Consider the following 13,224-nt stretch of genomic DNA (forward strand, 5'->3'; position numbering starts at 1 on the left):
CATATAGTAGAACGTTCAACTATCAGAATGTTCACGTAATAAAACGTTCTAGTAATAAAAAAGTTCAACTAACAGTTCGACAACTAACTTTCATGTAACAGAACTTTCATGTAACAGAACGTTCATATAACGTAACGTCTAAATAATAGAACGTTGAACCAACAGAACGTTTATATAATAAAGCATTCACACAACGGGTGTTCATATAACGATAGATCTACTACATTCTACAATTTTGGAAAATGTCTAGGACGGAAGGTCGAACGAGAAGCGACCTGATTATCGACGAATGTCGCGGTGAGCTAAATTGCAAGTCAAACGCACCCTCGGAAGTACCTTTCCCCCAGTGTTGCTTTCGCACTCGCGTGTGTACTCTCGTAGGACGACGTGTTTACCAGTCGAGGCATGTTTACTGGAATTTGCGGCCTGTTCGTTTTCCAACGTGAACGCCATCGCAAAGACCGTTTTCAACCGTTCTGTATTCTCCGTTGACTAGAGCTCCGACCGAGTTTCAACGCTGGAAACGATGTCCACGATGACCACAAAGGAAGAACGGATGAATTAATTCGCTAATTCGATTCCTTTCTGCATCCGTCAATTGGCTGCACCCGCACGTCCGTCCTTTGGGCCGCGGTTACAGAATAGTATTAATTATCGCCGATCAACCTCGTAATTGAAACGTTCTCCACCGGACGTGAATGCACGTACTCAAGCGTGATGCGGAATCATTGTTCGATGCACAGCTTGAACGGCGAATTTCATTGATCGAAGAAAATACGACGATTCGAGGTTCTTTAAGCAAATTGCTTGTCGTTGAAGGATTTAGAGAGGACCAAGAGATGATTGGTTGATTGTAAAATACCTAGCGTAATGTTGTACGTTTGTCCAAGGTTTTTCGTTTAAGATATTTATTTCAAAAGGATAAACAGTCGTTATAGATAAGATACAGTTATCGATTACAAGATATAGTTATCGCGTAGTGATAGATAGGATTGAAAATTGTAAATTAACATTATCTTTATTATTATTATTATCTTTATTATATTAACATTATTGTCTTCTAACATTACAAAAACGAAATTCCAATGATTTGTTTCCAGTATGATCGACTTCGTAAATAAAACTTTCAATGTTTATGGTCTTTTTAAAATTAGTATTAAATTATTATTCAACGTATGTATTTCGATCGTTCTATAGCAAAGTTATTACAAAACTAGAACTTTGATTCGTTATCGTTGATAATCCTTTGGTCTATTTTTTACTGTATTCCCCAACCTGAATTTTTCAAATCATTAAAAAGATAATTTTTTTCCAGTCGTCCCCAGAGAGATCTTCCGTCGTTAAAATATCATTCATCGAACGTTTAACGAACTTCCGCCGTGAATTTGCCTCTTTTTCTCTTCTCTCTTCTTTTCTTCGCCTGCGCCATTTGCCGCGTAATAAAGCCGGAATAATTTTGAATTTTATTTTCACTCGTCGATGAATGAATCACCATCAACGGCACACTCGACGAAGTTTCACCATCGACGTTCTACCCGGAATAACCGATCGAATGGACACTCGAAACGGATTCGATTCGACTGTCCGCTAGCAAAAATTGTTCCTCTCTAATTCGAGCAGTTCTCTGTAAAACTACTTGAAAGGATAACGCCATCCTATATAAATATTCGTATATCATAAACCATTGGGTTATTGTATAAATTGTATCGCTATATTAAAAAAGATATTCATTCAAAGATACTATAGGGTAAAAAAAATCTTCTGTTCTTTATTTAGATGTAAAATGGAAGAAGTAAAAATATTAGGCAAAATATCTTGCTTTTAAAAATATTTAAAGGAAAACGCAGTTGTTTTAAACGAACTATAAACTTATAATGTTTGAATATCGTAATTATGTCTTAGAATGAAAAAAGCTTAGACTATTTATAGTCTCTATAAAAAAAAAGGCAAAACCGAAATAATCGCCGATTATTTGTTATATTTTGTTATATTATCCAACGTACTTTTGATATTATAGTATCACTTTGAACGATACATTTTTGTTGAAACACTAATCATCGTTCTTCTGAATATCTCATTTCAGAAATAGAAGGTATCCGAACGCTAGGCGTTTCAATCGAATTGATGAATGAATTAAGACGCATTGCGAGGGAGGATCGGTCCCAAGACATCATGAAGCAGCGAGTCCTACTGGCCCTCGCCAACTTGATCACCTCCTACGCATCTTTCCTGTAAGTACCTTTCAAATTATTTTTAAGAAATCTTATAATTAAAAATATAAATATAATTATAAAAATCTGTAGCGGTCCATGGCCGTAAAGAAAAGTTCAAGATTCAAGCGCATGTGTTGGCTACATGACCTGCGAAACGACGTCAGAAGTTAGAACGTCGTAAAAGAAAAAACCCTGGAACTTGCAAAAATATACAAGGGCTTTTGATAATAAAAAGAACCGTTTCCCTAACCCTAAAAGAAAACTTTCTCTTTCGAGGGCAACCTATATAAAGGGAAACGAGGAAAAGCTCGAAACGGTTAGTCACAGAAGTCAGTCAGAAACATACGTCGCAAATTGCGGTGCGCGGAAATCTACGCTGTCCGCGGCGTTCGTAGCACGCACTTCCTCGTTGACCCTTGCCATTTCGAACACTTGCGATTTACGGAAACGATGTCTTCATGTGGCGCTAACACGTTCACCTCTGTCTTTTCAAATCACGTTGAGGTTCCCAATTTGAGGTGGTAGGACGTGTAAGGTGTCAAAGAAATACTCCGCGAGTTGATCGAAGACAGACTTGACAATCTTATTCGTGCGCGTTACCTAGTCCCTACTGGTACCGTTCTTCGTTTGCTCGTCGTCGACTAAATTTCACTTACCACTCGCGACGTATGTCGAAAGAGAAAGTTATCTTTCTGGGTAGGGAAGCAGTTTTTTTTTTATTATCGAAGGCCCTTCTTTTTATTTGGAGGAATTTTACAATCAGTTCTCATTGAGAATTATAAGTAAATTATTCTGGCGTGGTATTATAACGTGAATAATAAATGATTATCGTATGTTTGATTCTAGCTGAATCTAATGTTTAAATCTAGAGGGTAATGTCTTTTTAGTCTGCGGATCTAATCCGTCGTGTCAAGTAATTGAGTAACTAATGGGTTTTGGTGATTGTTAACTCTTAGCCTAGATTGTTAGCCTCGGACGTCGTTTTGCAAATTACGTGGCCAACACATGCGCTTAAACCTTGGACCTTTCTTTACGACCATGAGCCGCTACAAGTCTTATAACTGTAATCTTATAAATATAAATAAAAGCATCTTAACGAAAATGTAGAAAGACAGTTTTACACTGCATTAACTATATATTCAATTTACTATCATAAAGATCGAAGATCAAATATCATACGCTCATTGTTCTCGCTACATTAAAGAAAAGCAAAATAACATTACATAACTCTGCCTTATCTAAAAAAATTGTTTACGCAATAATAGAAAGTTAGAAAATAAATGCGAATAATAAAGAAACGATTTAAACAAAATCAGATTAATAAAAGAAAGACATGTGTTAACAAAAATTGCATTAACGTATTCCACCATCGGTAATAATTAAAGCAAAATCAATTTTTTGTATCAAAGCGTCGCGTCTCGTCGTAAATCATAAAAATAAATTACAGATATCAAACATAGAAATATCTAGGCTAATAAAAATGATACGTCAAATCATCTGATAACAGAGACACTTAAGTACAATATGATTAAGTCGTACGATTGATCTTATGCGATGGGTCAAGCTCTCAGCTCAGGATGTATTTTCCAGTGTCCGTTCGACGAGAAACCCTGAATGCAACGATGGAATATTCGAAGTTGGATGAGCGTCGTAATGCAGATCGTTGGAATCCTGTTTGATTTGAACCCTCTTGTCAGACAATTAACCCAATTCGAGGCGGTGGCTGAATAACACTCCATTTCTTGACGTTATTCTCATAATTGTCCATTTCCTCGTTTCATCATGCGAACAATTTAATTTAGAATTTCGAAAACATCATATCTCGTTCGATGTATGCTCTGCTCGTTCTAAAGTTGCGCGAAGACATATTTAAAATAATTTTTTTTGCAACAATATCGATTTTCTCATATAAATGCAATCATCTTGGACGACGTATAAAGAACGAATAATTAAGTAAATAACGATCGATCGAGTAAACTAATTGGAATTCTCTGTTCACGAATGTGTAAAGGACCTATGACGTTTATATAACTCATATACAAATCATAATTGTAAATTATGTAAAATTTATGTAATTATGTGAAATTGTAATTATAGTGAACTTCAGAATATGCCCGTCCAAAAATATTTGTGAAAGAATTTACATAAATCTGACGTGATCTGCATGCGGTCTAAATCCGATGCATAAATTTTTTGTAATCGCGCCAAAATGTTCCTTCCATTTGTATAAGAATTCGTTTTATTTTTCTACTCCTTTGTATCGTATATATATATCATTTATCGTAGTCTCTTGAAGCGTACGACACGGTCATTCAAGAACAAACTCCTTCAGTCCTTCCAAATATTTCGAGAAACTTTCGTTCAATTTTTTAATCAACTAGAAATTCCAACATTTGTCGAAACGAACGAGTAGAGATTTAATTTTCCCAACAGCGAAGTGCTGCTAACTTGTACGAATCGAGCGGCGAAGCATCGATTTTCATCATAGATCTGTAATAGGCAAGAAATTTTGCTGTCTCCGGAAGAAGCGAAAAATTCTCGTTGATCCATAAAGAGAATTCGCCTTGGTATTTACATAAAAGACTAGCAAGAGGTCGAGGAGAACGTTAATCAGCTATATGAAAGAAAGAACGTTCCTTGGAAAGCATCACTCGGATTCTTATTTCCCTCGCAAACAGGTCAACTGTCTTTTAATAATTTCAATATGTAAATCCTTATATAAGCATATCCAAAGCCTCTTACATGTGTATCTCGACGATGCGCCGCTTATATCGTCACGAGGCAAAAGTCGTTCATGGTGCATCGATCTGTACGGAAGAGACGCGGCGAGAAGAATCGAGAGATCGAAAGGCACGATGTCAGCAAACAAAGAGGACCGCTAGTATAGGAGATCCTAGAAAATAGAGTAGTAGACGGGAATGGTAACGGATAACAGTGGCAACGTGTCCGATCGAGCAGCTGGTTTTCATCGTGACCTAAAAGAACGGACAGGCATTAAAATGCCGCTTTATTTCGGTTTAAAAACGATCCAGCCGCAATTTTCGTTCTATCCTGGCGAAATTCCCTCGTCCCAATTTCCACCCCCCGAGTGTGTACACTGTGCCACGTGTACACATGTGCTGCTTGTACCGTGAAACATAAACGAAACGGCATTGAACACGAGAGAAAAAAATGAGGCACCAGGGCCAAAAAGCTTACTGTTTTTCTGTTTAGTGTCCCTTCTGTATTTTTTTTTTTTTTAATTCTTTTCTATCTTTTTTCTTTTTTTTTTCGAGTGAGGATAAAAGAAAATAGAGAAGAGAGAGAGGGAGAGAAAGAGAGAGAAATTTATTAATTTACATGGAGAGAGAGGAAATGTTTAGACTCGACAAGTTCACTGTTTCTTTGTTTAGTGTCCTTTTTACTTCTTTAAAATTCTTTTTCTGTGCTTTTTCCCGAGTGAAGGTAGAAAGAAATAGAGAAAAGAGAGGGAGAGAAACCCTCGAGATTTATTAATTTACATAGAGAGAGAAAATGTTTAGGCTCAACAAATTTACTGTTTCTCTGTTTAGTGTCCTTCTTACTTTTTTAAATTCTTTTTCCAAATGAAGGTAAAAGAAAATAGGGGGAAGGAAGAGAGAGAGAGAGAGAGAAACGCTTGAGGTATATTAGTTTAACTAAAAAGAGAAAATGTTTGAGGTGGGCCGAGAATGTGTTTGCGTTTCTGTGGATTCTTTTCGTTTTCAGTCTTTTTCGGTGTCTTTTTTCAAAAAGGAGAATGACAATACGATGTTTTGTACGGGTATACGTGGAAGTAATTTTGCTATTTCACAGCTAAAGTCGAAGGGAGAACAAATATGATGTTTCACAGGGGAAAGGGGTCACGCTGGAGAATTTTCAGTTCACTGATCAAAGTAAACTCGGTAAAAAAGCGTTTCGATGAATCAGAGATTTGTAGCGTGGGAACGCATTCAGTCATTGGCACAAAAAGTTCTCTAAAATACTACAAATTAGAAAGTTTATAAAATCATATATATCGTTGGGCAATTTCTCAAATATTTAAATACTTAAATAACACTAAGAAGATAAATATCAAGGATAATTATTGTTAGACTTCAAGTAGCCGAAATATATTTTACTCTTATTACTTTTCTATGTATTTATCAACCATTAAAAATTATTAATATAAATTAAATCCATCTGATTTAATCCTAATTGTATCAAATTTCAGCTACAAACTGCTTCAAAAATTTACAATACGTTTCCTTCTGTCCGTCCCTTTGCATCTCTCGCTCCTCTTCGACGATCCCTTTCGCAGTAGCTGTGTGGTACAAAGCAACTTTAGTTTGCGATAACGGCAAACACTATGGTACGACCAAATGTCCTCGATACTTTCAAATGTAGAGGATACGGAAACCAAAACGACCTAGCACGTGCTTTGCAAAGACTTGTTTTGTAATGCGTTTACAAAGGCTTATGCGCTAGTACGCACGAATTTGCGAGTGAATCGAAAATATATAACGTCCGAAAGATTAAAAGTACGAACGAAGAATGGCACAAAATAGTTTCATCGAGTAAATCAAGTTTTACTATTTTAACACTTCAGTAAAGCAAGAGTGTTCGATGAATTTATGAAAAACATGAATTTCCATAAATATTTACAATTATAGTGAATAAATAAAAAATATAGTGAAATTAAGGAGAGAAAGAATATTCTTTGTCCTAGCGAATTAATTAACATACTGAATATTTGATATCATTCAACGTGAACATTTTTATTTTATAATAATTTCGGATTCGATGATTCTGTAATCTTAGTAGTCATCGATAAAGTACGTTCTATAGAATAAAATCTGCAACTAAAAATGGACATTCCTTGTTTTTCTCTTATAGGCGTTATAACACGTTCGAGCTTTAGAACCACGATATTCCAAGTAGTTGCCTACTAGTTTGCAACGATGCGAACTCGATGAATAACCGACCTCTGTATATACTAAAATTGATGGAGTAATCGAAACTCCTTGGGCTATTAGCGACCTCGAGGAATATCAGTTAACGATTCGCGGATTTGTTACGTGTGTGCGATAACTGGACTGTGGATTTCAATGCGTTTTTATATTTTTATGAGTATGACTAAAGAAATGGAATTTAAATACAGTTTCATCCACCAAATATTGTAATATAAATAAATGCTTGGCGGCAGAGGTAACATTGAAATTGTTAAATGGATTCCTCCATTTTTCGTTATATTAGGTTGTCCCAATAGTTTCTTTCGTTTTATAAAAAATATCAGATGCACAACATTTTTTGTTCTATATTATGTTATTGAATTATCTAATTATCCATTTTATTGAATTATTCCAATAGTACAAAATGGATCATACATAATTCAATAAAATAATATAAAACAAAAAATGTTGTGTATCTATTATTTTCCTGTAAAACGAAAGAAAATTTTGAGACAACTTAATACCCGATTCTTAGTACTTGACATTCAGACGTTTTCAAAACACTGCAATCTTACGTCTTTCACACCATCCGCCACCGAGATAAAAACTTCCAAATTCAATAGGACGATATAAGAAATTAAAGCGACTGCTCCGAACTAACTGACTGTTTTCGACACATTGGGAAACGTGTTTCGGCAATGCCAGCGGCGCATGAAATTTTTAAGTTTGTATCTCGATAACGCATACTGCAAAAGACACGTGTCTGTGGCGTTTTTAAAACGTCTGGACAACCTGGACAACAGTGCATGTTTGCACTGTTAATCATATTTGGTTGATCATAATTAGTTAATCAGTTAAGTTAATTAGTTAGAAACGAGTTAGATAAGACAGCTCTTTTCGTATAAGATTTTTAATTTTTCAAATCGCTCTCAAAGAGAAAAAATCAATCCGCTTTACAAAATTTCTTTCTCTGAATTACCTCTACTTGTCCTATTTGATTCTCTTAAAATCACGCATTTTTCACTGATGTATAGATCGATCGTTTTGAAAAATGTTTCAGAGCGGCTACTGGAGCAAAAGCGTCCACGAGGCAGAGGACGCAGAGCAACAATCACAGCAACATCAGCGAGCTACTGGACAATCTTCTTCGCGGTTACGACAACAGCGTCAGACCAGACTTCGGTGGTCCACCAGCCACGGTTGAGGTCGACATCATGGTGCGCAGTATGGGTCCGATTTCCGAAGTCGATATGGTTCGTATCTCTTCGTTTTCCTTTGTTTCTCTCAGCAGCAGCAGCAGCCTGGCTACTTGTTAGATAGCCATACACAATTGCCTGAGATCTCATTCATCGTGGTACAAATTCGATTTCATTCGTTACATGATTCGATAGGAGTAGAAGCAGTTTTGTGAGTTTCTATTTGTAGAATGTGTGCATTACACGTACGAATGTAACGAATGTACGAATGTACGAATGTATGCATAAACAGTTCGTGAATTAATTGAAGGAATGAAAAAATAAAAAGAAACAAAGGTTAGTGTATTTTTATAGAATTAGTATTTTGTTAAATATTAATAAGGAAGAATGAGATTGTTGTATTTTATTGTATTTCTTTATGATGTCGAGGCTTATGTCTTTCACGATCTTTCTTGAATATATACGCGTTTGATATATTCTGTTTCTATAGCTGAATGTTTTTTCTTTCTTTCATTATTATTTAATTTGTACTTTACAATTTGTCCAACTGGACATTTGGTAAATAGAACTTAACGTATTTCTTGAAATTAAACCTTATTTTACTACCTGTCTAAATATAACTGTATCTCGTGGTTCGCTTTATTTCGTTACTTTAAGACTTATCTGCCAAAGCATTTGTATATATATAAAGGAATGAGATTATTTCTGATCTATCGAAACCAAGTGCAAAACTTATTTGCTCGAATTATACGCGAAGCTTTTGCGCCAATACTTATATTGGATAATGTATTATTATCGTGGAGTACTATAATGCTAAAGAGGAGGACCTCGTTGATTAGAAAGTTTTATCGAATACGAATTTACAAAAGTAAGAAGAACAAAATCTCTGCGCAGACATATTCAATGGATTGCTACTTCCGGCAATCGTGGGTGGATCGACGTTTGGCTTTTCAAGGTGGCAAAGAAACTCTGGCGCTCAGTATATCGATGCTGGCAAGAATCTGGAAGCCGGATACGTACTTTTACAATGGAAAGCACAGTTATTTACACACGATAACCAGCCCTAATAAGTTCGTCAGGCTTTATCAAGACGGCAGAGTCCTGTATAGTTCAAGGTAAGTAATTATTTTACACGATTTATAATATTTTTCTATAATTTATAATATTTTGCATAATTTTTAATATTTATTACCGACGGTTGCTTCTCATTGTCCTCGAATTTTGGATCTTCAAAGACGATTTCAATCTCCTAAAAATGTCTTATCACGGATACTAATTTTAATATAGTACCTACATACGTTTTAATCCTGAAATGCTAAGATTAAAATTTTTCTGCCAGAACGCAGAGTAGAAATGTTTTGCTCAGAGAGACGCAGAATTCCAATTTCTCGAGGCTGAGAGTCCAATGTCAAGACTTTCTTTACCATCGACAGACAGAAACTGAAATTTTTAATTTGGCAGATTCGTATAAAAATGCTTTGCTTTTAGAAGATTTTAACACGCGAGTTTCTTTTATCATAACGAACGAAGCAGATATTCTGCGTAGAAAAAGTTTCAATTATAAATTCGCTAAAGCTTTACCTTTGTATAATGACAAATCCTTTCATTAAAAAAGAAAATAAAAAAGGATCGTGATTATATGCAAATCGTTTGACGAAAATCAGACGTATTAAATGAGACGTTAATAACACAAAACCATGTAAATGAAACGTAATGATTAAAGGATAAAATAGAAGATTTGTTAAACGTAAATTTTACGATTAAATGATAAAGTAAAAAAGTATATTCCCGAACGTAACGATTAAAGGATAAATAGGGAAGAAAGTAAAATAGGGCAAGAAAAATATATATCTAATATGAACGTGCGAAATAACGTGGTACGCTGAGGTATCTTGCAATATCTTTCAATCAACTGCAGTCAGTCCGTGAAGTTTATGGGGATTGTGCAAGTTTTCTGTTTTATTGCGTTACGTCCGTTTCGTGATCGTCCTTCGCTTGATCGAGCATGATGCAGCGGTTCCAGCTGGCCGCCTTGACTTGCGTTTATGTTAAACGACTCTATCGTGTCTACACTGGAAAAATGTTTGACCATCGTTTGAGAGCGAATGATAAATTCTCTCCTAGTCAAACGTTTCTGGATCGAGTTCAAAAGCTGTCTCGAATTCAATCACCCACATAAAATCCTCCCGAGTTTCTTCGCAAAAACCGAGTGTTTATTCATCCGACGCATTGAAGGATATGAATTAAATAGAGAAAGAGGAGTATACGTTCAAGTACGTAAAACGATGTTAGTAGACAATATGACAAAATTCCTTCTTAGCGTGATGGTGATTTTAGAGTTTGTTTCTCGATATAAAAAGTCTGCGCATCATTTAAAGTTTTTAATTCTGTATTTTGAAGAAAATGCAATGAGATTTTTAGATTTATGGCTGTAGAATTTAATAATAATTTATTCTAGATGATCGATCTTAAATCAATGGTACAAAGATTTATCCGTTATTACTACAAATAGTATTTTATTGATCTATCGAAGTAATTGTTTAGATTACATCTCTGTTGTTTTAGGTGAAATCATGTTAGCAACTGTAGAAATTAATGGTTAACGATTTATTGAGATATTCGATTGATTACATTATCTGTTCCAGAATTCATAATGGTACAAAGTAACAAATTTTTATTATCCAATAATTTGAATTGTGCGTTACATTCTCGTGACTATACTTGAAACTATATTGCAATCGGTCGTACAAACTATCCATAGCAGTCGAGTTTACACGGTCAGTTATTATCTGAGAATGTTTCGTTCTGTTTCGATAGTTCGTTCTGTCATCGACAAAATGTAATACAACGCTTAACACTAAGCTTCTCAAGGCCGATCATATGACCGGTTACGAAATTTAAATTAAAATTCTACATTCATCGTTATTTCTTTCGTTCGTCTAACTTTATGTAAATTCTTGTGTTATCCGATTAATCAATTTCTCAATTTTTGTTAATATAAGAACTTACACGAACTTAGATGAACAAAAGAGATAACAATGAACGTACAATTTTAAATTAAATTTTAAAACCAGTCATTTGACCGAGTCTGGGTAAGATTAGTGTTAATACTTTCTCTGTTTCATTCACAAGAGTGTTCAACGATCCAGCTATTTCAAATTGTCCATACAAGGGACCGATAGAAGTACACATCTGCTACAAGAGAAAAGCAGAGAAAACAAACAAAGAAACAGAGTGAGGAGCGGAGAGAGAAAAAAAGAGAGAGAGAGAGAGGGAAAGGGAGAGAATCAAGCGATGTACATTTCCCCTTTGTTAACCCATTCCCTTTCTCTTGACCTAGTCTTCTGGATCGGTTCTATTGTGCAGACCAGAATTAACCCTTGAGCTCAAGGTGCCTCTGCACACGTACGTACATGCACATCTCTCTGGCTTCCCTAAGAATCACGCGTCGGGCTTGTTCTTTCAAAAAGTGCATCGTCCTTCTCGGAACTATCATCTTTTGTGTACGGTGACCGAGAGACAAAGGACTCGAGATTATTACCTTGATTTGCGTCAATGTTGTTAATTCTAGAGCGAAATGATTCGAATAAAGCGTTACACGAAACGTTCTTCCAGATTCTAGGCAGAAGCTTTTAGATGCAACTCCCTTGAAAATTGAAATATGAACTTTCCCTCTTTGAATGATGTTTATCTTTCCTAACCAAAAATAGGAATAATTATTAATTTAAAGCTGTGCACAATCTCATAAAACATGGTATGAAACATATTTATGAAACACGCGTTTCCTATATGGATAAATTCAATAAAGAGAAATGGATAAATTCCAGGCACGAAATTGAATGGCAATTTGAATTTTATAATTGATGTTGTACAGGCGTACACGTGTAACTATTTTGTTATACGTCTGATTGATTTACACTGGTATCAAACTGCATCTTTCCATCCACCTGATACAAAAGGGCTCTCCCGTATAAGAATATATTTTCATATAATTTTAAGAATTCGAAATCGTTTACACGTTATAAACGAGTTTGAGTGTTTTTACGATTTCGATGTTTACCAGATATGATTAAAACATCACGCATGCAAAATCGAAGAATAACATTTCTTTTAGTACTTCAATAATATGTTTACTATGATTCAATGAAACATTTTATACGAATCGGTAGAATTGAAAAATTACGATGCAATAATATTTTGTTACTTCTTAACAAGGAGTTGATCAATTTAATCGATAATTCAATAAATCTTGGTGATGTTTGTAGTGCCTCTAAAAGTATTTGTTGAAGGCTTAGCCAACTATCCCTGGGATGTGACCAGAGCGGAAAATCGAATTCCTTCGGAAACTCTGTACACTTTCGTGACCGATCGGTAGCCATTAAATGTCGATCACGTCTGCACTATTTGCACAGCACTTTATTAGCTGCTACTACAGCTTTCCGTAAATATTTATTCGTACGGCTGTTAGTTACTTTACCGAGATTGAACACGTCTGAACGTAAAGGCATTAAGTACCTACCAATTTTGTTCAACCTTGATCAAATCTTTTAGAAAACTTGTTAATTTTCAACACTCTATTAGTATTAACGTCAGCTCTAACTCCTCCGTAATCGTTTAATTCAGAAGTACAATTAGAAATTAATTTAATTTTCCACGACTAACTTTATCGCTACCAAGGGGAAGTAAGTTTCGTTAGGCACACAAATTATAAGATTTACGATTAGGACCGTTTCTTTCGCGTACACTTTTCGCGAAAAATTCTTTATTATACCACTTGTGAGTTATAAATATATTAAATGTGCAGCGATGTCAGAATATCCAGAAATAAATGTGATAAAGGTGGTAGGCAAAAAAGAATCGCAAAGTGGTAAGATACGACAATTTAAA

At 35.2% G+C, this 13,224-nt stretch overlaps 1 protein-coding gene across 2 annotated transcripts in view; it reads left to right on the forward strand.

Annotated features, from left to right (window-relative positions):
• Window positions 1–13,224, forward strand: part of LOC117234385 (gamma-aminobutyric acid receptor alpha-like) — a 95,830-nt gene that overhangs the window by 40,997 nt on the left and 41,609 nt on the right. For both annotated transcript variants that reach the window (XM_033495534.1, XM_033495533.1), the window contains exons 2-4: window positions 2,084–2,231; window positions 8,202–8,394; window positions 9,232–9,452. In XM_033495534.1, coding sequence (XP_033351425.1) covers window positions 2,125–2,231; window positions 8,202–8,394; window positions 9,232–9,452 — 521 coding nt within the window. In that variant the 5' untranslated portion in view covers window positions 2,084–2,124. The remainder of the gene's footprint in view (window positions 1–2,083; window positions 2,232–8,201; window positions 8,395–9,231; window positions 9,453–13,224) is intronic.

The sequence above is a fragment of the Bombus vosnesenskii genome, unplaced genomic scaffold (assembly GCF_011952255.1).
Source record: "Bombus vosnesenskii isolate JDL3184/JDL3185 unplaced genomic scaffold, Bvos_JDL3184-5_v1.1 scf7180000013304, whole genome shotgun sequence".
Classification (NCBI taxonomy): domain Eukaryota; kingdom Metazoa; phylum Arthropoda; class Insecta; order Hymenoptera; family Apidae; genus Bombus; species Bombus vosnesenskii.